The sequence below is a fragment of the Barbatula barbatula genome (assembly GCF_947034865.1).
Source record: "Barbatula barbatula genome assembly, chromosome: 18".
In the NCBI taxonomy this organism is placed as follows: domain Eukaryota; kingdom Metazoa; phylum Chordata; class Actinopteri; order Cypriniformes; family Nemacheilidae; genus Barbatula; species Barbatula barbatula.
In genome coordinates this window covers 5,389,290-5,414,536 of record NC_136781.1, presented here as the reverse complement: position 1 = coordinate 5,414,536, position 25,247 = coordinate 5,389,290, and the positions used below count along the sequence as shown (strand labels likewise).

Sequence of the window (25,247 nt, the reverse complement as noted above, 5' to 3'; positions counted from 1 at the left end):
CATGCTTGGGAGATTTTTTGCGCATTAATCTAAATACCTAAAGGTGATACCAAGGTTCTATGCATTTCATGGTGAATTTGTTTCATTTACAAAAGCCCTTAACAGCGATCAAGAAGAAAAATGCAATTAGTCTTTTGTCTACAATAGAAGAATATTATTTAAAAGAAAAACCCTAGCCCCTTATATATATATATATATATATATATATATATTATTTTTTTAATTTATTTTTTTAATTATTTATTATTGTACTTTATTACTATTATCATTATTATTATTAATTTTGTATTTTGTGCGTGTGTATGTTATACACCTGCACCCGTTTTGTACGTTTTATTGGTATGAGCTGTTATTATTGCCATATTGTTTGCACATGAATATTGTTCAATAAAGAAAAAAAAGGTGACAACATACTGACAACTTTGTTGATTGACAAGCCCGACATGCAATAACAAGCTGGTATGAAATATCGCGAGATTGTGGCAATCCACAGAGGTCGCGAGGTCGGCTCAGCAGCTGACCAACCTCTTGTGCTTATTCCGGAGTAGAGCGTGTGCGCTTCGAGCGGTGGAAATAAAGCTAGTTTGTCATCTTCCTGCGACACTGACAACCAACTAAATAAAACAGGTATTGACGAATAGTGATCATATTGTCATCTGTCTAAATATAAATAAATCTGAGGTATTTTAGGCTTGCCAATGGTTCTAGTTAGCCTGTGTGATGAGTTAGCATGTGGGCTACATCGTTAGCTCCCCCGGGTAATGAAGTCTTCTCGATTTTTCCAGTGTAGCTTACCCGAATTAAATTAATACAAACCGTCTCTTCTACTTTTGTCTTTAAATGTAAGGATACACGTTACGACGCTCAGTTTTTAAATATCGGTACATGTAACGTTATCCGGGTGAATTTTTTTTTCGTTTCAATGGATAGTCAGCAATTTGTCCATGATTGACGGAAAGTGTAATTCTCCGGTCTTGGTGGATGTTTAGAAATGATTTCTGTGTGCTCTGTCACAGATAGGCGTTAACATTTTTAATGAATTCTTTAAAATCGAGAAAATAATTATTGTATTAATTAGCAGTATTGCTTAGCCTTAATCCAGAATGGACCTTGTTGAGGTGTCTTCGCCCATCCCCACAGAGTACACAAAAAATACAAGCGTTCCTGCTAAAGAGTCGTGTTTCTTTTGTTTATCCTCAGCGTTAAAAAACAACCTTGGCGCACGATCTTGACATTTTTGCTATATGTTGATTTCTCTCAGAATTGGTGTCTCACAATATCTGAAAGATGGCAGACACAGAGCAAAGACCCCCTCCCCCTCAAACAGGGCCTATGGTAAGTGAAAGTACTTTAATCTTATTGTCAAGTGTTATTTTCTGAATATGGCCAGTTAAAAAAATCCAGTTCATATGAGAATGTTTGATTGTGATTTAAATGGATGTGTTACAGCAATTCCTGTTGAGTAACAAGCTGGAAACGGCTATGTGGCTGTCAAGACTCTTTACCGTCTACTGTTCCATCATGTTCATTCTTCCCTTGCTTGGGTAAGTCACGTTCCATTACATATGGATATTACTATGTAATCCATTAAATCCCAACCAGGAGATGAGTGATGATTTTACCCATTTTAGACATTGTGACATTTTGCTTTTCTGAAAAGGCCTCAAGCAGCTGCTAATTTCTACCAGAGGGCATTGCTGGCAAACGCCCTGACCAGCGCTCTGCGTCTACACCAGAGACTTCCTCACTTTCAGCTGAGCAGAGCCTTCCTGGCACTGGCCTTACAGGAGGACAGCTGCCACTATCTCCTTTACTCTCTCATCTTTGTCAACTCCTACCCTATCACAAGTATCCTTTCTAATTATCACAAGTAATACTACTTGCATGTAATTGGGAGCAAGTGACTGAATTGTTTTAGTATTATTTGTCTTTGTGACCTTGACTTTGATTCTCAGTGAGTATATTTCCGGTGTTCCTCTTCTCACTTCTCCATGCCACCACCTACACCAAAAAAGTTCTCGATGTAAGTTTATTTTTTTTCTTGCATCCTTTGCCTTCATGATTTATGATGGTCAAAATTCCATTCTGACATTTATGTCTGTAATTACTTATTTTCTTAGACTGTGGGACCCAACAGCATTATGTTTGTGAGGAACTTTCTGAACAAGCTCACAGCCAATCAGCAAAACATTCTCAAGTTTATTGCATGCAATGAGATTTTCTTGATGCCTGCAACAGTCTTCATGCTTTTCAGGTGAGGACTAAAATTTAGCTATTTTACCCCCATTTTGACTCTTGAGTAGCTTGGTAAAGGTTTAGAGGTTTTCTAAGTTTACTACGAGTTTAATGATGTTTGCTATGTGGTTCACAGTGGCCAAGGCAGCTTGCTTCAGCCATTCATCTATTATCGATTTCTCACTCTGCGTTATACCTCAAGACGCAATCCATATTGCAGGTAAGAATTACTGTCACAGTTCATATTTCTAATAAAATGTGTCCCAGTCTGTGAAAACCAAATGAAAGCCTAAAAATCTAATTTTGAGATAACGAATAACAAAGTTTCATTTTCGGAGTAAGACTGTATAAAAAATGTAAATCATACTAAAATTTAAGATATCAAGTTTATTTTCACAGAATGTTTTTTGCATTTTGTAGAAAATGTATGTAGGAAATTGTATATCACAAAAAATGACTTCATCTGGGTTTTCACAGACTGTGTCAAAAATGAAAATATTAAGAGCAGTTAGTAAGTTATCTAGCACCATTCAACAATTACTGGATCACAAAGTTATTAACCTTATCAAAACTTTGATATCAACTAAATATCAAATACATTTGAATTATCTGCATTATAGTAAGTAAATTGCAGAATTTTCATATTATATCAAACAGAATGTTGGAATAGTGTAATTGTTCGGCAGGATGATTGTCATTTCTGTCCTGGGCTTATACGCAGTTTGATTTCTGTCCTGAGCATATTAACAGTTTGATTTCTGGGAATATTTGTCTTCTGTCAGGACTCTTTTCACTGAGCTGAGGATTTTGTTGGAGCACTTTGTGATGAAGCCCATTTGCCCCGCCTTCTTCAGAAGGATGTGCCTAAACAGCATTGCCTTCATTAGCCGCCTTGCCCCCACTGGGGTCTAACTGCTTTCACTGAACTCCCACACACTCATACGCGCACTACACATGCTTCAGCACACATACACAAGTCCTGTAACAGTTCAGAGGTTGGAACCGTTTTAAGATGGACGTCATAGATGATTGCTCAGAAATGGACGTCCTCCTCTGCACTGAAGGCATTCGAGATGTTGTTGGGAGAGACTATCAATCTCACAGACTGCATCCCAAAAACAAGCCCGCCAGATGATGCATCTCTGTGCGCAGTTGTTTGTAAGGGTGTTAATTGTTTTATTGGTTTATTAGAGCATTTATATTGATACGTATTCGGTGGGGTAAAAGATGGGCCCTTGAGATATCTTAACTTTTAGGGTAAATAGATGATTTTTAATAGTTTGTCTTTCTAATGAGATTTCAGTTGTCATTTATACGTGTCTGTACTTCAGTTTGATTCCATTTTTATATGTTCTTGCTGAGCATTGTTATTTTATGTCTTGTACTGGATTACCTTGAAAGTAACTTGCCCCAAGTTTCTTTTTTGTATAGTTGACAATGACCTGAATGTGAATGAATATGAGGCTCCAGTTCCACTGCTGATTCATGTGAACATGCTGATGATATTAGAAGTTTGCAAATCTTGTGATCATTCATCTGTTGCATCAATTCTTATGTTATGCATTCAATGCTGTTTATTGCCAGGCCAAGTTGTAAAAGTTAACTTGAAAATTAGTCAACTATTCGCTTGTTCATGGCATGTTGTCACTATTTATTGCATCTGTTGATAACTTTGGTCTATGTAGATTAATAAAATCTAAGATTAATTTAACTGGTATTTGTGATGGCTTGTCAAAAATAATTTTTGTGGCGGTGGTTTTCTGCAACCCTGTTAGAGAGCAAACGGTTTTGCTCGCTAAAATCAAGTTACATTGGCGCCCTATAATCACGCTCTTCAAATTCAAAGCTGTGCTCTTGGCCTACAAGACCACTACTGGTTTGGCACCCCCATATCTTCACTTGCTAGTACAGACTAATGTACCAGCCAGATCCCTCTGCTCTGCAAACGAACCAAAATGGAAAAAGATCCAGCTCATGTACCTTCTCTGGATCTGTTCCACATTTGTGGAATGATCGCCCCACTGCTACAAGATCAACAAATTCAGAAGCCATCTTCAGCTGAAAACATCTCTTGTCAACACCTGACCGAATAGTACTTTATCCTTAAAAAAACCCTTCGCTTTGTTTACTGTGGTAGGCTATATAAACCAGTTTTACTGCACTTTTGCTTTTTATTGTCCTTATGTTGTTCGAATCTAAAATCGTCTCCTAAATGTAATATGTAAATAATTAAACTGTGCCACTGTAGTTTCTTTATGAAAGCTTTTGTGCAGGACCCTCTTCTAAAAACACAGATGAATAGTTATGAGTACTTAAGAAACATTTAAACTGTCAGGTAAATAGTTTTAAAGACAACTTGTTTTCAAACATAATTTAATTTTCAATTCAGATGCATGTGTATTGTAGCAGCATTCCCAATAAAGATGGTTTTATAGCAGCTTTGCAAAGACTACTGCCTACATTTAATTTCCATGGCGTGAAAAGTTGGCTGCTGGTCAAACTACTCCAGACAAAATCCCCTTGGTATTACATTTGGAAGACAATTAGTTTTGTTAATTTGAAGTTTACAATTTAATTTTTGGACATTTTGCTAAGGTTGTAATTTATAATATTGCTGTAAGTTTAATGTCTAAATATTCTCAGCCAGTTATTTTGATGCGAAGTGTCCATTTACACAGTACAATTAGCCCCAAATAGCTCCACCCACCAATATCTGATTTGAACAGGAGACAGGATCCAAGCCACCTCTAACCTTTTTCTAATACCTTAGTTTATAAAGGCATTTGTTTTCAATAAATTGATTTAAGACTTTTTATTCGTAAGGTTAGGGGTTAAATAGCTCAATATTAAGTTGCCATCATTTAAATATATGAATTAGATATTGCACAACAATACTGAACTAATCAAAATATTGACTTAAAGTAACAGAACTTTTGTAATGTAAAATACTAACACATATCAATGAGTTCAAGACACTTCACAAGGTCATCCATTTATGAACTAAAGCCATTCTATCCCAAGCACTACTTACCCATCACTTGAGCTGCACACAAGATAAAAATTGTTCCAAAAGATTGGTGGAAAAGCACTTATACAAAGCATACATAGTTTTAAATCATCACCCGCGCCAAAAAGAACACAAAATAACAAGACAAAGCACTACGTTAAAGGCCAGCAGCACTTTATTTAGATGTAAAGGCAAGTTCACCTTAGGTGTAAAAGAATAAAGTGCACCACTGGAGTCTCATAAAAAATAGAATACAAACATTGAAATATTAAAACAATGCTTGATTACCTAATGTACAAAAATATGGTTGCATCAAGCATATAAAAGCCACAATCCTTAAGGACTTATAAAAATGTACATATCACTAATCTCACCATTTACCCAAACGAGGCTATGGCTTCAGTTATTTGAGTTAGGGAAATAAGACAAAAATATTGTGCACAAGTCCCATTAAGTATGGAAGCAGTTAACATGGATATATAATGTCAATAAGGATGTTAGTTCAGCAGCAGCTTCTCTGGAGGCTCGATGAGAGAGACTTCGTGGTACCTGGAAAAATAAATGCAGTGTTAGACATGTCTAAAATGTATTTCAAATGTTATATCTCTGTTATAGAGCTGGTTTGTTAAAGGGACTTACTTTGAACTTTTGTACTTTTCTTTGACAGCCTGCTGTGCGTGCTGAGTTGCACCGAGGTAGGTCTGATGCAAGTCCTGAATACACGGCATAAGGTCCTCTAACGTGTAGCCAGTCATCTCAACAAGTGCCTTTAACTGCAAAAAGCGGATGAACAAATTCACATGTAAAACTGTGAGACACAAAGCACTTCAGATGAGGGACAGCCTCAAACATCTAAAAGCCTTCAGTTTTAAATTTCTGTCTGCACATGCTTACCCATGAGCCACCTGCTAGCGTGTGGTTGGCCAGAACGAATGCTGCAGCAGCAGTTTGAGACGGGAGGTATTTCAGGAAGGGGTCACAATCGATCAAACTCAACTCCCCAAGGAACTGAGGAGAGATTTTTTTTGTATGTAAAAACCAAGCCACAATACTGGAAACAAAGAATGGGAAAATTCTCACCATTGATAAGCTTTCTACTTTGCTGCTCACAGGCTGGTGTAAGAAATACTGGGTGAGAAACTGATTGATCGTTGGCGCAGCAAGATCAAAAGAGAGAACCGTCAACACCAGATGCTCCATCCTTAACACTTGTTTCTTTGTGTAAGTGTCATCAGTGATGTAAACAAATTCTGCCACCTCTGGAGGGTAGATCTCCTCAAACTTCCTACAGTCACAAAGAGACATGTGAGCAAAGGTGATGTTCACGAACCAGTTCGAGGCTTAAATGGACAGAGAAAAGAGGACTTACGAAGCCAAAAGCATGGCAGCGGTGCCCACCAACTGCAGTTTTCCTCTCAGGACAGACATAGAGGACAGAAAGCGATCGATGTAGTTCACAGCCAAATAGAGCGTCTCATTCTGGAGCTTGTACTCCTCTCCCACTTCCACAAGCCAGTCCACCAGGATGGCACGCATGCTGTTTGTGATGTCAGGCTGTTTCCTCATGTAACCTGCTTTTGGCCTTGATTTCAGCTGAAAGCAAGAATTTGTTTTAATGAATAACCAGACATTACCTAATGATAAAGTTAATTCTGACTATTAAACAAAAAGCACCACATACTAACCTCCATTTCCCGCAAGTGTGTGTGTATTTCTACAGCATAATCTGTGACTTCGTTGACATTTTTTGGCCTCTCCTCACTTTCGACTACTGACATATCCATAGGAGAATCTGAGAAAACAGGAAAAAAACATAATGACTTTGTCCAATAATGAAGGCTGAAAATTTCCAATAGAGTCCGTCCAGTTATCCATAACCAAGAGGTTGCAAGATGTACAGTTAGTAAAACAACATTGCCTACCAAAACTGGACTCCATAGGCAGCTCAATAGTGGCAAGAGGCTGTCTCAGACGGGTCACAGTGGGATTTAGTGTGAGGGGAGAGCAATCCATGGCTGCCCTTTGACTGGACAGTTTCTTAGCGCATGCCCCATCAGGTTCATCCACATGAATCTGGAAAGCAGGTGGCCTGGTGGAGGGCTTCTCTCCAAAGCTTCTGCCATTTTCTTCAGACTTGCAGGCAATTGTCTGGGGCCCAGAGACCTTATAAAACAAAATTAGGCTTAGATTTCAAATAAACCATGTTATAAGTCAATGGCACACACACTACACATGTGATACAGATAATAGGCACCAACTGTAGCATCTTCATAAATTCAACAATAAAACAATTACAAGCACACACACTGCATAATAGATTGTGTATGGAGTGGTTTATAATGGTTGGAGGGAGGGAGTTTATAAAATGGCGGTATGCGTATCGGGAGGGAATGAGCAGCGGGCATTTAACACCGCATTACATTCAACCTGTGGCGCCATACGGCTTTTGTGACACAGAAAATGGGGAACAAAACCTCAAGCCCCATTTTTGTGATTCAGGACGCCTACAAGGCACAAGTGGGTCGACTGCAGCAATGCCTTCAACATGCATAACAGTGATCAATATTCATCGTATGATGTTAACCAAAACGAAATAATCCCAAGCACGCATGTAGTAACATGAACGCGCATCCCTTGATTTGATCATTTGGAATTTGATTTCCATAAAAGCTCACTTCATTGTCATAACGTAACGTGCCATGCATGATCGAACCTGTTTAGCGGCGCGCAGTACAGGCTGTCTCCGCTGATTGTTCTCCAAGGCGCCCAGCACAGTCCTGTTGGCCGGTTTGGGGTTGACATTTTCCTGATTTTCCACCCTGTTCTTGGCAGCACCGCGTAGTCGTGAAAGCACGTTTTCTTGGTTTTTAACGTCTGCCTCTGAACCATGAAGCGCGCTTCCTTGTGTTTGACCGAGAGATGACATCCTTCCAACAACAGATCGACAGGTTCGTCCAGCAAGAGCGATCGGTGGTTTAAAATCACTTTAAAACAAGAAAACCTTTCCGTTAACAAATGAAAAACGTTATCCGATCACATGAAAGCCAGCAAAACCAAGCGAGAACCAAAATGCACTAACCAGCGGGAACTGGCAGAGGGGAGCTGTTAAAATCCGGAGTAAAACAGTTGCATGCGGCGTCTTACAAAACCGAAATTCAAAAACAAACCATGCAACAACAATGTGCTACAAAAAACGCGCCATGCTGGTGTAAGAAACGCTTCAAGAGGCCTCGGACAACACACGACAGCTGCGTTGATAAGCCAAACTGCGTCTTCTTGCTTTGCTGAGCTGCCTGCTTTTCGTATTGTCGCTATCTCAGTTCAAGTAGCCCGCGACTATTGAAACGGACCAATCAGAATGAATCAAACGCCAACGTCACTGATTCTACGGGAGCTCGGAGAGGCCAAAATTAATTTCGCGCATGTCAAGCGAACTATTCGTTGCTTCAAATAAAATGAAACGGTTCAATAATGTAAATAATAGATCGAAGAAGATGGCACGTTAATAAAACATAATAATGATAACAGACACAACATTTGTAAGTTTAAGTGCAGGGTTTAATTGGCCAGTTTGTTCTTGGCTTGTTCCACACCCAGATATTTGAAATTCATCTCTAGAATAAACTTATTCTATAAAGTTGTATATTTATTACATAAAATTAGTACACAAAATACACACAAAGCACTAGTTTTCATGAAAAATGTTGTTCTGTATAAATGCATCTAAACAATGGACAAGTGTTCTAAAAATATATCAAAACCTCTGAAGTCACACACAGATTACATAGTCTTTACAGTGAATATTTGTATTTAAGGCGTATGCTAAGATTTTCATTTGCTTATATTACATTCTATTTTATTGCAAAAACACTTTATCAAAAATTGTTCCATTAATTGTCTTCATTAAGCTTCATTGAAAAAATCCATCAATGAATTAAGTTCATAGTTGTTCAAAATGGCAAGCAGCTGTGAAACTTTTGTTTTAACGTTCTGTCCTTTAAATTTGAACTTATCGATGAAAAGGTCAGTGATCATACCTGGAAGAAAACAAAAAATAAGTCCAGTTAGTTTCATTCCTTAGATGGCCTGCATACAGTAGGTAATTATCACAATATACAGAGGTTATATGTACCAGACATCAATCTTTAAAGCATCTACATGGAAATAATTGAACATTTAATTTAACAACATAATTCAATAATTTCTCCTCATTTATCTCAGGCTAATTTACCATAGAGTCTTTCTAAGTGAGCTGGTTGTTTTTTATATTCTTCTAGGAGCTTAGCAGACTCATCCAGTATACTGCGATACTCCGGAATTAGAAAATCAGCATTTCCCTCATGTACCTGAAGCTCCTGCAATGACAGACATGCATTAGGGTGATATGCTTAATTTTCTTATCAGGCCTGTGGTCGTGCTGATGTTACCTTTAGAGCATCAATAAGCTGAACCTTTTTGGCCAAAATTAGCTGATACTCCAGTTTGGGATGGATCATCTGAAGTGTGTGGTTGACAGAGTCTTCGTTCACCTCTGAAGTCAACATAACAATGACAACAAACACGCATAACTTATAAAACACTCATAACTGATATCTGAAGAATTTTGAGAACAAAAAATATTTGATTTCAAAAACCTCAAGCATAATTCTTAGTCCTATAACATCCATCTCGGGTGATTCGACCAAGCTAAGGCAGACTACCGTTATCACCCAGTATTTCAAATGTTTCTCTAGCAGCGCCCACTCGTTTCAAATTTTGTGAATACATATCATTTAATACTTCAGTTGTCACTTCATATCGATGATAGGTGTACTGAGAATGTTCGTGAGCTTACCGTATGATGTATTCAGATTGATTTTTCGTTTAGTTGCTTCCTTGGATAGGACATCCTTTAATATTGATATGGTAGAAATGTTGTCTGATTTGAAGTTTGCATCACCTTTGCTGGAAACAAACAATAATCATTCATTACAAAACTGATCCTAAAATATTGTTAAAGCTGTTATTCGTATTACATTTTATACACATTACATGACAAAAAGGGGGTTACATATTTTAAATTAACTTGCTTAGTTTGAGATTGTGTCCACAGTTTTATTTGAAATATGCTAAAGCAGGGGTGTCAAACTCATTTTAGGGTAAGGGCCGGATGGAGAGAAAAGTGACAATGTGCGGGCCGAATCACCTTTTTTAAACCATATTGCACCAAATTACAAATGAATTAGCAAAAAAACTAGAAAGACATACTGTTCTGTAAAAGGTGCATTTAATAAATCCTCAGAACGGTTCAATAACACTCTTATTCCTCTTTGAAAAAACTATTTTGTTTAGGTAAAGGCAATCAAAACCCTTTCCTTTGAATATGAATATTTTTTGTCAGACACTTTTTAAACTAGTAATGACAAAAATGCAACAGACTCTATTTGTGTACAGACGGTCACATTAAATATGAACCATACAAGCTATACAATATAATTCACTAATAGGAAAAACTGCCTTAACATATTTAACAATTAGTACAGTAGTACAACTTCACTTTGGATATGAACATTAAATATATACTAGAAATTTCCTTTAACAACAAAAGATCTAGATCGCATCTGCATTATGATTTTAATTCCTGACATCTCTTTTCTTCAACCACATCAATCTCATGATGTCATTTATCTGTCTGTTTGTGAGTCGAGAGCGCAGGTTGGACTTGTTAATGTTCATTACCGATTCTTGATGAATTCTCCCTCTGAAAACGGCTTTGATCCCGCTGCGATTTCGTTGGCAATCAAATAGCGTTACAGCTTCATCAGTCTCTGTTCTTTTTGTGAACATTGACTGCTTTTTTCCGAGGCTAAAGTTAAATTATTGACTTTTCGAAGTTGTCCAGTGTATTTATCATATTTCTCTGCGTATATCTCATATTGCCGTTTAATATTGTACTCGTTTTGCACAGCCACGGCTTGTGAGCAGATTAAACATACCGGCCTACCGTTGAACTCACAGAAGAAATACGTCTTCTTCCGTCAGTTTTCTTTATTTGGACATTTTAAAATCACTAGTCCTTGCCGCACAACTTAGCCGACTTTGTTTTCGAAATGTAGGCGGCGCTTTAGAATGCGCATGCTTGTTAGGGGTTCCGGCAGAAGCCCAATTAAATGATCAATGATAAAATAAAAAATTTAATGAAACAAAACATAATATGGCAGCGAAAACCTGATTGTATTAATAAACTTTAAATTAATTAAAATAATAATAAACTTTTTTCATATTTGTATTATTTTTCAAATCTTCCCTCGGGCCGTATTGGACGCCTTATCGGGCCGGATACGGCCCGCGGGCCGTATGTTTGACACCCCTGTAAAGGATACAGTCATATTTATGAATGAAGTTTACAAAGATCAATTTTGATATTCAAATAGTAAACCTCACCAATAAGTGGCTTCAAGTTGTGTGCCCAAGAAAGTGTTCTGGAAGTAAAACGTGATGCTTTCTCCTGCTGGTGTTTTCTCTGGAACCTCAGGCAGACAGAACACAACCCAAGAATGGATCTCTGCAAAACTGAACTGTCCCATCAATCTTAAGGTGTTCATAGGCCTAACCGTGATGACAGGATTTAGTTAACAGAAAAAGCACAACAAACAGAAAAAGCAGGAAGAAAAAGCAGAACGTTTCTGAGCTGAGATCACCGTTTCTGGTCGATTGTGTGTGTTCGCTGGTGGAGGGAGAGTGGCTTGATCTGGTATTGTCGAACTTGACAGGTTTTGGGTTGAAGTCTTGGCGTCACATAAGCCTGCAGTGTGCCATACTGACCCTCAATAGACCTCACCTGAAAGACAAAAGGATGGATGAAAAGGCGTATTAATAGTATTATTATTGTTACAGCACTTAAAGGAATTGTTTCTTGAAAACATGTTTATTATTTGAGATTAATCACCTTCAGTTCCAGCCTTGTGGTATTTGCTTGGCATCTGTAGGTGGCGAGGAGAAAGTTCCCATTTGACTGTTGGGGAGGGTGAGCAAACAAAAGTTTTTGCATACATATGTGATCTGATCATTCTTTAAGTCTAATGATGTGATGCACATGACATACAGAGATGTATTACCTCTGAATCACATTCACTGAAACTAACAACAGCCGAATTCTTATCAACGTCCAGCAGGTCAATGGGAACATCACTCTGTCAAGTAAATGTAGGCGAATGTAAAAACTTGGCAACAAACTCTTATTGCTTAAGTCAAAGAAGAAATAAATAAAAACACAGTCATAGTAAATCTTGTTCTTACCTGTAGCAGCAGGTTGTCAATGGCAGTCTGTACCTCAAGTGTGAGGCTGTAACTAGCATCGTCCTGGCACAATGTGAACTTGTCATTGATGCTAAAGACCGGCACAGCAGACACAGCAGTGCTGGACTGAGAGCTTTGCTGGTATTTTTCTCTGCCCTGCAATACTTTCAACTGGAGTTGCTCCAACTCAGCCCTATGTGAAACATGAAAACCATGTTTGCAAGCCTTAAGACAAGAGATATGACATAAACACAGGTTGGTTGTGTAGTACCTGAGTGCAGCCACCTTCCCCTGGGTCTCTCGGCTCATCTTGATCTCATCCCCCGGGCCTGCTACCATCTGCTGGGGCTCTGTAGTGAGACCTGACACCCATCCTGGATGGCAGAAACATGAAACATATACAGGTTATAAGCTCTAAAACGAACAAGGTGAACGAAAGATATAACTATACAGGCACAGATATCACACCCACAATCGTTTTCCGTGTTGATCTAAAACATTGTGGGGGAAAAAGGAAAATAGCATACAAAGCTTTTATCTATAAGATGATGTTAACCTGTGTAAGTTGTTGTGAGAACTTCATCGTGCATATCTTTTCCGACACATCCCCCTTGAATCGATGTAACACTCTCAGACAAAACCTTATAAATACAAAAATAACGATTAGCGCAACTGCAGTGCTTCTGGGGTTGCAGTCTCTTAGATTCTTGTATCTCTTATACCAGAAACAGATGTGACTCACATTCTCAAAGCGCAGAGTTGGTTCATTTGAGCTGTCCAACCCATAGACCTCTACAGTCCCATCATCCCTCCCCACTAGGATGTCCTTCACACCATCACCAACAATGTCAAAAGCATCAATACACAGCACACCTTTGGAAAAAAGATAAAACAAACTAACATGACAACACTTGTCTTTACTTAAGTGCGAATTGTGTGTTTTCTGTGCCACCGCTTTAAACGTTTGTTTGGACAGCAACTAAATGACATAACAACATTGGCTTAACTAATAGTAAGTGTCTGTAAAGGGACTATTTGTTTGTCTACACCAACCAAAGTGTCCTACCTCCTTTTTTCTTCTCATTATCCAGTTCCCAACTACTGATGGCTCCAGATTTTGTAATCCGCACAAGACCCAATTTCCCATCAGCTGTTCCATAAAGAACCTCTTCGCCTTCCTTTCCTGAGGACCACAGTCTAATGCATAATCATATTTTTGAACCTCAATTTGCTCTTTAAATAAAACACGCATTTTAACACATACCTCCATCTCTGTTGTGAAGTTCAAGAACAGTTGGCGGTCCAGACACCTCTACATCGTACAAAAGATTAGATCCCTGATGGAGCAAAGGTTAACTGAGCATGAGCATCAAAAAACAGTAAATATCCCTTTACTGAAATAACCAAAATAATAACAAATTAAAATTGCCAACTAAGTAACAAACAATCTGGACAGGCACGTCTCACCAATGAACAGATTGCTGTTTCACAATTCCATATTTTATCTGTAACAACTATAACACTTGTCATTATGCTTAAGTACCTGTAGTACTCTAAGCACCCTGTCCTGGGAGGCCAGAATGGGCACAATCCGGCCCACCGTCTCGACAGGTAAACACAGGACGTCATTGATCTTGTCTCCTGACAGGTAGTAGTCCTGGTCTTTGCAGTCACAGTAATGGTTATAAATGTAACTGGCACAGACAAAAAGATCTGCCCCTGAAACATGCCTGTGGGAAAATATGTGTAAGTAAGAATAGAGTCCTTAAAACCGGTAATGTTTGACTCTGTGTAGCGATTTCACTCAGCAGTAAAGTTTTAAAGATGCAAAAACTCACATGGCATTAATGCTCTCTGTTAGGTTGGCCTCGAACGTAAGGAACTGTTTGCCCTTTTTAGTATATCCCTTCACTTCTGAGCCTGAGCACACAAAGATCTTTTCCTGTGGGGTCCCCAATGCCCCTCCAAGCTCAAGTCTGGAGATCTTCTGTCCTGGGAGTGATTTGAATACAGGCTGGCAAAACAGACAGACATTAAATTTGAGCAATGCTTTTTCAACACTCAACAAAGAAGCATGCACATCTGATACATACAACAGCCTCGCCTTTTTTCATCCCAAAACAGGTCACTACGCCATCATGATCTGCAACCGTCACCTGAAATAAAGAAATCACCAACGCCATTTTATTAAGCCTTCAGGTTTTTATAGACACTGGCATGCTGTCAATAACAGATAAACTTTTGAGATGTATTTCAGTTGGTGTGTGTGTGTGTGTGTGGTTTGTTAGTTTCTCAGATGTTTGATCATTTTACTGATCCCATTGACTTGTGTCCACACAAAATAAGCGAATGGGTACCGCTGTTGTTTACTAAAATTTTTCAAAATATCAGAAAGAAAGCCATAAAGGTTTTAAATGACAAGAGGGTGTGTATGTAACTATCCCTAAAATATCAATGCAGATTTTACCTTTTGAGTTGCTTTCCTTCCAACAGTAGGGAGGAGTTTCATGGTTTTCTGAGATGTCACTCCAACCTGAAAATTCGTCACGACCATTAGTTGGTTATCCTTGTTATATGTTATACAAGACCATTAAAAGCAGTTTGCCATCACTATTAATCACAACCAATGGATTTATAGCGATGTTGGGATCCTACCTGGAGATAATCCACATGGTTTAAATTCAACTCCATTTCGAATGTCGCAAGAAATGTGCCTTAAATTCTCGTAATCTCTGCTTTCTGTTGAGCTTTGGTCCCGTTTATAGATGCTCCCTTGTAGCCTTTTGTTTTCATGCCCCACGTCAATGTTTCGATTTAACGAGACATAAATATAGATATTTCAAGCATTCCTAATCGACAAAAATTCGTCGTCAGTGACTGGATTATCTGGGGATTAGCTAGTGCATGATTCCCTGCAGATAACCTGGCTAACGTTAGCTGGCTCCCATTCTCCTCTTTACAAGATGTTTCACGCCTCGTAAAGATGTTGATATGTAAATAAACCTATATCGATAGGTTCATACACGTCCATTCAAAGCGTATTTTTAGATTCGTGAAGTATTGTAATCTGACCGAAGCACAATAGCGCGAATGCGTTTGTATATTTATCTTTAGCAAGCACGCTTCCTCTGCAGCGCCATGTTGTCAAGATCTCAAACTATCGCAGGTTACCATGGTAGCAGCAGGCGTAATGACGTTCGTTAAAAACACATAAAAGCGCCTAAAATATCATAATACATTTTATCTGATGAATAATAATGACATGGATTACGTGAGTAGATTTTTTCTTGCTTACTTTAGGAGTGCTATGTTTTTCTATTTATTGAAATAACACAATTAACATATGTTATTCTACTCTAATTAGTTCAGTTTTACAAAAAAAATCTATATTTTATTTCAACTGAGCTAGCTATATTTTCTATTTTCTATAACCTTTATACAAACCCACCCACCATACAAACCTTTGTTGTACCATTATATTTTAATTAAGATTTAGTTTGTTCATAACAGCGTTTTCCTTATGGAGCCATTGACTGTTCACCACAATGTTATTTTTGGGTTTTATTATCCTTATGGGAACATTTTGACCTGACCGAAGCACACACACATGTACAGATGTGTGGATGAAGGGGTGTGGATGTTTCTCTGCAACAGTAGGTGGGGACACAGCTGCAGAAAGGACGAGCATCATTTTCATTTTGCACAACTCCAAAGAGACGCAGCATGCTTCCTCAAGGATTACACAAGATTTAATGTAAGAGAGACTAAACGAAACCTGTCATGGATATATCTTATACAGGAGGACCAACTTATACATTAAAGTGGCTTATCAGAAGGTTCATTAAAGAACTGCAGTAGTTTCATATATTTGGACCACAACTGATGCCCTCACCAAGGAGGTTCCTGGTGGCATCCACCTCTTTGCCTCTTTCGGTGGGATGGGGCTGGAATCTAAGTGTGTATGTGGGGCTCTTCACTGTCCTCATGGTGCTGATGGGACTTCTTTTGTGGATGCTGCTGACACAGCTCAGAAACTCTGTGGGAAGTAGTAACCTTCGGCCCCATCTGGGTTCCTGCAGAAGATTTGTGCTTTGAGGGAAAGATTTTTTTATGCTATAAAGAGTCTTATTGGAGAAAGACGCTTTGCAAGATGGACCATGAGATATCCGTCTAAAGTCAAGTGCCAGAAGTGTGCTGCTGAGCATGCACTTTCAAAACTGCATTAGGGACTTTTTATGAAAAACTACAACATCGCAAAAGACATGTAAGACTGAGATGTACATTTATTAATCTATGACAGATGCTTCATAATATGCAACAAATATAATTACATATTTTTCCCATATCACTATAGAGTTAAAATACAAAAATGTTTGACTGACATCATCTCAACCTTATGAGAATGTTATTTGTTTGAGGTCAATTTGATGGTTCTATTAAAGCTATTAAATCTATTTATCTAGTCTGTAGAAACCCCAATATATAAACTAAAAAAAGAATCAAGTTTCTGCACAAATTTAGTCTGTTGAATAGTTTTTGGGTAAGAAACATCTGCTTGTTTGTCTTTTCCATGAATAAGCCTCTATTCAATTCCCTGCACATTAAGTGTAACATTAAAAGTATTTCTCATAACACAGCCCTGAATGCTTTGGGATTGTTTATAAACGATAGGGAGCTGTTCACATTCGGTACTCAGCAATGATTAATGTTAAAACATAAAATAGCATTGTGAGGTAAACAAACACTTTCTTTGTCTCATAAAGCTTTCAGTGGTCCTTTGTTCTTATAAGTGCTGATAGAGTTTGTGAAAGTAAATGATCCATAATCTTTTATACTTAAAACGCAAATATTTCTGGAGAAATTAAGGAATACTGTTAATGAAAAAACAAAATCAACTTCATACTGCTTTTCATAATTTTCACATGAATACAATTATGAAAGCCAATAACATTCGGAAGTTTATTTTATCCAGAGCAACTTACAGTAACATTTACTAAGAACTTGTTGTACCTGTGTGCCACGGCCTAAACCTGTATTTACATATATATGTGTGTGGATGGTTAATTCATCATAAGATCCCACGCAACAGTGTTATTGTAATGATCTCATCAGCAGGCTATTAAAATCATCTTGATTCAGAATCCCAATGAAGTCAACTCACTTTAATTCCCTTGTTCACGAGGCAGGACACGTGTGTCTATGTGTGTGTGTCAAGTGAGAAAATTTTATTCACACCACACTGCATATGCACTTGAGCAACTTAGCCAGACAAACAGCAGGGTGCTTTTATGTGACAGGGGATATTTACATGTCCTCTGTTCACATGAGAAACAGACGCTGTGGAAATCCTGTGGCTCTATGTGGCTCTATGTAAGGTATAAAAGCATATCAGTCACTGAAGCGTTAAAATTGTTTATTAATATTCCTGGCTCTCTATTTGCTTGGCAGGTTGCTATAGGTTTATTGAACTCCTTTGAGGTAACGAATAAATCTTAGGCCTACAGGAAATTTACTTCACGAAGCATCTAATTTAAAAGCCACTGACAGATGCATAATATGGCCCAATAAATCTGAAATATTGCCAGTCACTGATCAGATAAAGCTGTTGCTCAGAGCTCTGGTTATTGCTTCTGTCCGAGTCTGATGTGGGCATAATGAGTGATTTTTAAATCAATGATTATGTGTAAAGCTGTTGCCAAAAAACACACATTTTGGACATCGAGTGTCATGGATTTAACATTTGCAGTAAAAACTTTAAAATGCAAACTCTCAGAAAATGTATTTATTATCAATATTGATCCTTATATTTTCCTATAACCCTGACTGGGGCAGGTTGTCACAATTGTACACACACACACGCAGGCATGCATGCACACAGACACACAAACACACACACTCACGCATTTAAAACACTTGGCCTGTGTCAGTAAAGTTCTCTGCCAGTCAATATATACAGGTGTTTTGGGAGGAGGCGTGGCCTACAGTCACCTACTTCTTTTAGAGACTGTCGGCACGCGCCACAAGCTAGATCAAATCTACAGGTGTCAGAATATATTACACAGGTGCGCTCTCTGCCGCATATCATCCATAGAGTGGAATTATGTAGTATTACATTAATGGATGAATTATAGGAATTAAACTGAAATACGTCTGCATTCGCCTACAGATATATTTACAATTCTATGACCTATGGGGCTGATAATGGACTAACTTTTTCTACTTCATTTTTCAGATCTTCGGCTGTCTACACCTCAGCACTTATGGTAAGAAAGCCCTATTTTGTTGAATTGCATTTGTAGTCTACTTTAGCATATGTTTCATGAAACGAGGCATAAAACATAAACATATAAAATGTTTAAATTATAATTGGGATTTAAACCAGAGCGTTTAGTGAACTTGCGCGTTTTTCGTAAATGCACTTCTATGCGAACCGGCATATGGCGCTAAGCAAATATTTATAGCCTACGTAAAGTAACGTGTTATGTACGTCCAGTTTTACACAGTGTTATATTTATTTTCAGTGACTAAATAGAATCGAAAATGACAAGGTATCAGAGGAAACATTACATTAGCCTAGTCTCAATATCAATCGCCTGCAACAACGCTTTAGTCTTGCGTTGTTTGTTATGCGTAGTCTTATAGGCGTAGGCATATTTCAGCCTTGTTTACGTCAGCTATCATGTAGGCTACTAAACAACGTAGCATTATAATCTCGATAGTATTGTTTCCAGTTTTGCACATTCTGTTTAAAGATCGAGAGGTTTGTTATCGGACCTGTGTTGGCATGGTGACCGTTGTCATGGAGGTTAAGGTGTTGGATGACTGGATTATCGCAGATGAGATCTCGCAGAGATCAGACGGAGGGAACTGTCACTGGTTTGCCATTATCAGTCAGAAGCCACCCCTATAATTTAATATGTCTTCAAGGATAAGACATAGGCCTGGACTCGGTCTGGCATATCGGTTCTGTTTTCTCAATTTATCTTTATCTCAAGTAAAGATAACCCAAAGAAATGAACATTCTTGCCATGTCAAACATGTAGACCTGCGACTTTCATTCTTTAAAATATCTTCTTTTGTGTGATGCACATTTAAAGATGCTGTTTTATGCATTGAATTGAAGTTTCAGGGTTAACTGATCCCTGACCTTTAGCCTGAACATGAACCCTTACCTTAAACCTAAAACCTTATCTTATCCTTTACTCCAGCATTAACCTGTGCCTTATCCTGCTCTATCTTTAATCAGATGTGTATGGATACAGATGCTCTTTGTCAGTTTGTTTGGCTGCCCTGCATTATTATAAAGACTATTTATTATAACATTTAGCTAAATGAAAAGGATAGTTCACCCCAAAAAAAATATTCTGTCATTATTTACTCGTGTTCGAGTTGTTCCAAATCTGTATTCATATCTTTGTTCTGAAGAATGCTTGTAACCAAACAATTCTTGGACCCCAATGACTACCATAGTAGGAAAAATGACAATGGTAGTCAATAGTGCCCCAGAACTGTTCTATATTCTTCAAAATATCTTATGTTTCAACAGAACAAAAAATATAAAGTATATTTTACTGTTTTTTTGTTTGGTTACAAGCATTCTTCAGCACAAAGATATGAATACAGATTTGGAACAATTCAAACACGAGTAAATAATGATAGAATATTTTTTTTGGGTGAACTATCCTTTTCACGTAGCTAAATGTTATAATAAATAGTCTTTATAAAAATGCAGGGCAGCCAAACAAACTGACAAAGAGCATCTGTATCCATACACATCTGATTAAAGATAGAGCAGGATAAGGCACAGGTTAATGCTGGAGTAAAGGATAAGATAAGGTTTTAGGTTTAAGGTAAGGGTTTTTGTTCTGTTGAAAAATAAGATATTTTGAAGAATATAGAACAGTTCTGGGGCACTATTGACTACCATTGTCATTTTTCCTACTATGGTAGTCAATGAGGTCCAAGAACTGTTTGGTTACAAGCATTCTTCCAAATATCTTTCTCTGTGTTCAACCAAACAAATACATATATACGGGGTTGGAACAACCAGAAAGTGAGGAATTCATGACAGAATTTTTATTTGTGGGTGAACTGTCCCTTTAAGTAACACCAATGTAAATTAAATGCTATAATTAGGAACAAATTCAAACAAACAACACCTAAACATTTTGATTTTCTGACATAAGGACATATTGAAAAACAACCAATAAATGGTGCAAAGCATTAATAACACTCAGCATTCATATTAAAAATGTTTCTGTGTCACGTGCATCTTGCATTTGGATTTAAGTGTTAAAAGCATAACAACAGTATGTCAATTGCTTTAAAATCACATACATTCTTGTGTAATAACTTCAATATTGATATATTCTTTAGGCAACCAGAGGCAGCGTGAAACCCTTTGTGAACTTCAATGCAAAGAAAGATGCAGAACTTTTGCGCAAGGCCATGAAAGGGATTGGTAAGTCAAACAGGTTATTGTAATTTCTATATAAATCTAGAATTGTCTTGTTGGGATCTATGCTTTTTGTTTTGAATAGTAAGTTAGAAGATTCGGAACCTTCTCAATATGCATTTGACCACAATGACGCATTGATGAGATGCAGTTACTAAGTGTTGTTAACAAGGACATTGTTTTCAATGGTTCAGCCTATGGCCTGTGTTTATTAGCTGGTGTGAATGCTGTGTGTCCTCAGGCACTGATGAAGATACCGTCCTCATGTTGCTGACATCTCGCTCTAATGACCAGAGACAGGAAATAAAAGCAGCCTATAAAAAGGCCTTTGGCAAGGTAAGTCAGTGTTGTATTTGTGTATTCTAATACACTAGTGTTACATTACAATAATCAATTGAAAATTGAATGGAGTGTATATCCAAGGGAATAATCTCCATTAACTAAATTGATTCATTCATTTGTTCGACAACTATTGAATCAGTAAGAAATACTGCTGCACATCAATAGTTGTTGTCTCGATTATTTACGCTGCTGTACCGCTGTTTGGCACGCTTTTGCAGATATAATTTAATACTGACATCTCCATCTGAAGCCATGCTTAATATCATCATTCTAATAAACAATATATTTCTTGTCTTTCTTGGCTTGTGTCCTCTCCTCTTTTTCGCTCTGTTTATCTGTTTTGGCTTTTTACAGGATTTAGGAAAAGACTTGCGATCGGAGCTCGGCGGAAAGCTAGAGGATCTCATTGTGGCTCTTATGTCTCCACCCATTATATATGATGCTGATGAACTCCATAAGGCCATCAAGGTAAAGTCAACTATAAAAGAAGTCAAAGTTTATGAAAGTCTATACTTTATGAATGTCATAAAGTAATTGTCTATTAATTATAATGAAAAAGTAAGCAAACTCATTTTTATGAAAAATGAATTGGAATTGTGTAAATGGGAGCTCTCTTATTTTTTGTTTTCTTACAGGGTGCAGGTACAGAGGATAAAGTTTTAATAGAGATCCTGTCCTCCAGGACATGTGATGAGATAAAAGATATCATCAAGGCTTACAAGAAAGGTAATGTTCACTGTGTTTATGGTCTTCCTAAATCCACATTATGAAAATTTTCGCACCAATGCAAAGTTGATGAATAACCGTGTCTTAGAAGGTAGGAAAATGGTATTTATGCTTTGGATCCTTCAAGTAATACATCTTTTATAGTATGGCTCAATGGCATGTAAAAGTATTGTTCCAGCAGTAGAAATCCCATTGATTTTCTCCATAAAAACTAGATTTTTAACAACGTATAAACAGATATTAACCCTTATTTTGTTATCATGTTTTTCATTGCTGTAAGTTAGCTGTATTTTTTTGTTATTATGGCTTAAATCAAAACAAACCAACCTTAGTTTGATTGATATTAATTGGAATGCACAATAAAAATGTGTTATCTCGTTTTGGAACCAAATTCTTCATATTTACTGTCTCCAATACTGCGTCATTGTCCTCCTGCAAACAAGCAGCCAGGCCATATTGAGAACAGTGGGGATATGCCCGAAAGCCATCTAAGCAGATATCTGAAAGGAGAGAAGACTCACTTTACCCTGATCATAAAGTTTCTTCAAGGCATCGCTGTTAAAACCGATCCTTTCCAATTAGAGTCAGTTGAGACCATTAAGCTGCAGTCGTCACTTTAGGTGTAAACAATCTATAGACCCCATCTCATGTGTCTTATGTGGCCCAGAGCACGGAGGCAAGCTGGAAAAAGACATAATCGGTGACACGTCTGGACATTACCAGAAGATGCTGGTTATCCTCCTGCAGGTAAAAGCAAAATCATGGTTTTAAAGTTTATTTGCACACGGAAAACTATAATCCATGCATGTGACCATACAATATCTGGGTGGTTGACAAACTACCCTTATATATATACAGTAGATGTGTTCAATACAAATATACAGTAGATGTGTTCTGTGGTGTGACGACAGCGAACATTTCGAAAACAATGATGTTATTAATATTTATAATATAAAATAGGATAGGATAAGAGAGATTTACGGTATATTTGTACCCATGTATTGTGCAATGTGGAAAAAAGTATTAACTTATGATACTGTTGAAGATACAGTTTCAAACTCCAGAAAAAATTACTTGTGATATGTAACTTTGCTCATACCACCAATCTGGAGTTGAGATGGAAGAGGCTGTAAAGTTGAGAAGACTGTAGGCAAAGTGATGGAAAAGAGCATTGATAACATGAGCTAGGTGAAGTCATCCTTAAGTAATTAAAACAGCTCTTGAGTTAATGTTGTGCAGAAGATTAAATGATTCTCGGGGGTAAAGTGCGGGTAATTCAATATTGGAGTTTACCGTTTGAGGGAAATTCCACGCCTCGTCTAGGAAAATGTGGAAGGTGGAGAAGGGCTGTCGTGCATCAGATGTTCTGATCTGTCGTGTGCATCTGTTACTACATTCAGGCAAAAAGGGAGGAGGGAGTAGATGAGAGCAGAGTGGAGAAAGATGCGAAGGTAAAGAACAGTGACACTTCCAGAAATATATACACACCTTGCAAATATACATTTGTTTTACCACTTAAATGAATCATCTTCATGTACAGTACTCGCTTACACACTGTGTTAATGTAAAGATGGAAAAACGAAACGGGATCTTCAGGTTTAAGTTGCAAACCTTAGAAGTGTTTGTCTGTTGATCATGTTCCAGGAGCTGTTCACTGCGGGAGAACAGAAAGTAGGCACGGACGAGGAGAAGTTCATCAACATACTAGGCAACAGGAGCGCAGAACACCTGAGAAAAGGTGCGCGTGTGTGTGTTCAAAGCTCTCTCACATAATCAGAATGAACAATGAAAGGCTTCTTAATGGCTTCCGATCCCCGTTTCAGTGTTTGATGCATACAAAAAGATTGCCGGCTGTGACATTGAAGAGAGCATAACAGATGAGTTTACCGGGAACCTTGAAGCACTGCTGCTGGCTGTGGGTACGAAATGAAACCCTGACTCAATGATTTTTATCATTAAAATGTGGAAACTGAAATGTTCTCGCTCTCTCTTACTTTAGTGAAGTGTGCAAAAAGTGTGCCCGGTTATTTTGCAGAATCCCTTCGAGAGTCCATGAGGGTATGAGAGGTTTAAGAATCTCATCAATTTTTTTACCTGCTCATAATCGTACACTTGATAACTTGCTGCTCATTGAAATGATCAAACAGAGCCACTTCAAGTGGAAAAATGAAATCAACTTTTAATAAATTAGTGTGTTGGATCTGAGCAATATTGAGACTATGAAAGTGATTTCACGCATTGTTGGTTTGTTTACTCGCAGCGTGCTGGCACTGACGACGAGACGCTCATAAGACTCATGGTGTCTAGAAGCGAACAGGATATGCTGGACATCAGAGCGGCATACAAGAAGAAATATGGCGAATCGCTTTACTGCACCTTACAGGTTGGTTATACACACACACAGCCTCTCTAATATTCATTAAAAACATGAATATTACAAAACTATCCAATTTTATCCAATACAATTTTTTCATCCCAATTTATAGGAAGACACTGATGGAGATTACCAGAAGGCCTTGCTCTACCTGTGTGGTGGCAATGATTAGATACAGAATACAGTATAGTCATTTTTCTTTTTGAAAAAAATAATTTGTCTTTGTGGTAATTGTTATATAAATTCTTATCTTGTTTCCTAACTTATACACATTCTCATTTTCTTGGTTTAGTATTTTGCATCTATGTACCTGAATGTTACCTTTTATGCTTTGTGGTTTTTCAGTGTTTGAGAACTGGAGGTTATATTGAGGCATGGAATTTGTTTCTTTTAAAATATTGTTTCTATAATGTGTGAAGGTTTTTGATTTAAAAAAAGGCAGGACATTTAGTTTCACCTTCTAAGAATATTCGTACTTCTGCCATTAGATGGCAGTATTGTTTTAATTTCTTAGCATGTTTCAACCTATGTTAATATAAAATGTTTCACATTAATAAAGAGTAAAGTTAATTTGCTTCACATGTATGTATAATTATCAAAACGTAGATATCCATGTTACATGCATACGCCAATGAACTATACTTGTTGAAGGGACAGTTCATCCCAAAATAAAAATTGGACATCATTTACTAACCCTCGAGTTGTTCCCAATCTGAATACATTTCTTTGCTCTGAAGAGTGAGAACAATATTTGGAAGAATGGTTGTAATGCAAACAGTTCTCGGCCACCATTGACTACAATATTAGGAGAAAAGACAATATAGTCAAAA

The 25,247-nt window shown here is 37.6% G+C and overlaps 4 protein-coding genes across 5 annotated transcripts; 2 read left to right on the top strand and 2 right to left on the bottom strand.

Moving 5' to 3' along the window:
- The first annotated feature begins 401 nt into the window (after positions 1 to 401).
- tmem33 (transmembrane protein 33) lies at positions 402 to 4,677 on the top strand. Its single transcript, XM_079480288.1, has 8 exons — positions 402 to 627; positions 1,262 to 1,335; positions 1,450 to 1,544; positions 1,661 to 1,848; positions 1,956 to 2,023; positions 2,121 to 2,254; positions 2,372 to 2,455; positions 3,018 to 4,677. The coding sequence occupies exons 2-8, from the start codon at positions 1,288 to 1,290 to the stop codon at positions 3,145 to 3,147; spliced, it is 747 nt and encodes a 248-aa protein (XP_079336414.1). The 5' UTR covers positions 402 to 627; positions 1,262 to 1,287; the 3' UTR covers positions 3,148 to 4,677.
- Positions 4,678 to 5,269: 592 nt separating this feature from the next.
- ccna2 (cyclin A2) lies at positions 5,270 to 8,639 on the bottom strand. 2 transcript variants are annotated; one of them, XM_079480125.1, is made up of 9 exons: positions 8,322 to 8,639; positions 7,956 to 8,226; positions 7,165 to 7,405; positions 6,928 to 7,034; positions 6,612 to 6,835; positions 6,323 to 6,527; positions 6,137 to 6,250; positions 5,882 to 6,015; positions 5,270 to 5,791 (listed from the first exon to the last, which is right to left on the bottom strand). In XM_079480125.1, the coding sequence occupies exons 2-9, from the start codon at positions 8,166 to 8,168 to the stop codon at positions 5,740 to 5,742; spliced, it is 1,290 nt and encodes a 429-aa protein (XP_079336251.1). In that variant the 5' UTR covers positions 8,169 to 8,226; positions 8,322 to 8,639; the 3' UTR covers positions 5,270 to 5,739. The 2 variants fall into 2 exon arrangements, 1 of the variants encoding a protein (XP_079336251.1); XR_013787933.1 differs by having other exon boundaries at positions 5,397 to 5,791; positions 5,882 to 6,050; positions 8,322 to 8,541.
- Positions 8,640 to 8,715: 76 nt separating this feature from the next.
- Positions 8,716 to 15,694, bottom strand: bbs7 (Bardet-Biedl syndrome 7). Its single transcript, XM_079480423.1, has 19 exons — positions 15,176 to 15,694; positions 14,988 to 15,053; positions 14,614 to 14,676; positions 14,359 to 14,534; positions 14,064 to 14,250; positions 13,785 to 13,857; positions 13,587 to 13,703; positions 13,263 to 13,393; positions 13,077 to 13,161; positions 12,792 to 12,894; positions 12,521 to 12,713; positions 12,340 to 12,414; positions 12,171 to 12,236; positions 11,923 to 12,062; positions 11,666 to 11,830; positions 10,077 to 10,186; positions 9,670 to 9,773; positions 9,474 to 9,597; positions 8,716 to 9,279 (listed from the first exon to the last, which is right to left on the bottom strand). The coding sequence occupies exons 1-19, from the start codon at positions 15,209 to 15,211 to the stop codon at positions 9,146 to 9,148; spliced, it is 2,148 nt and encodes a 715-aa protein (XP_079336549.1). The 5' UTR covers positions 15,212 to 15,694; the 3' UTR covers positions 8,716 to 9,145.
- A 2,807-nt stretch (positions 15,695 to 18,501) lies between these two features.
- On the top strand, positions 18,502 to 24,995 carry anxa5a (annexin A5a). The gene is made up of 13 exons (XM_079480506.1): positions 18,502 to 18,582; positions 18,753 to 18,783; positions 20,897 to 20,981; positions 21,217 to 21,311; positions 21,672 to 21,785; positions 21,953 to 22,043; positions 22,711 to 22,790; positions 23,444 to 23,494; positions 23,688 to 23,781; positions 23,867 to 23,962; positions 24,043 to 24,101; positions 24,304 to 24,426; positions 24,530 to 24,995. Exons 2-13 carry the CDS (start codon positions 18,781 to 18,783, stop codon positions 24,587 to 24,589), a joined length of 951 nt encoding a protein of 316 aa, XP_079336632.1. The 5' UTR covers positions 18,502 to 18,582; positions 18,753 to 18,780; the 3' UTR covers positions 24,590 to 24,995.
- The last annotated feature ends 252 nt before the right edge of the window (positions 24,996 to 25,247 follow it).

Bases quoted from the DNA above. Each gene is read 5' to 3' on its own strand.
- tmem33 (XM_079480288.1), top strand. From the start codon at position 1,288: ATGGCAGACACAGAGCAAAGACCCCCTCCCCCTCAAACAGGGCCTATG. The intron at 1,545-1,660 runs GTAAGTCACGTT...TTTTCTGAAAAG, and splicing joins TTCATTCTTCCCTTGCTTGG to GCCTCAAGCAGCTGCTAATT. The intron at 2,024-2,120 runs GTAAGTTTATTT...TTATTTTCTTAG, and splicing joins ACACCAAAAAAGTTCTCGAT to ACTGTGGGACCCAACAGCAT.
- ccna2 (XM_079480125.1), bottom strand. From the start codon at position 8,168: ATGTCATCTCTCGGTCAAACACAAGGAAGCGCGCTTCATGGTTCAGAG. The intron at 7,035-7,164 runs GTAGGCAATGTT...CTGTTTTCTCAG, and splicing joins GCCTATGGAGTCCAGTTTTG to ATTCTCCTATGGATATGTCA. The intron at 6,528-6,611 runs GTAAGTCCTCTT...TTGTGACTGTAG, and splicing joins GCTGCCATGCTTTTGGCTTC to GAAGTTTGAGGAGATCTACC.
- bbs7 (XM_079480423.1), bottom strand. From the start codon at position 15,211: ATGGAGTTGAATTTAAACCATGTGGATTATCTCCAG. The intron at 13,162-13,262 runs GTGAGTCACATC...TGTATTTATAAG, and splicing joins CAACTCTGCGCTTTGAGAAT to GTTTTGTCTGAGAGTGTTAC. The intron at 9,774-10,076 runs GTAAGCTCACGA...TGTTGACTTCAG, and splicing joins CAATCTGAATACATCATACG to AGGTGAACGAAGACTCTGTC.
- anxa5a (XM_079480506.1), top strand. The intron at 20,982-21,216 runs GTAAGTCAAACA...GTGTGTCCTCAG, and splicing joins CAAGGCCATGAAAGGGATTG to GCACTGATGAAGATACCGTC. The intron at 21,786-21,952 runs GTAAAGTCAACT...GTTTTCTTACAG, and splicing joins AACTCCATAAGGCCATCAAG to GGTGCAGGTACAGAGGATAA.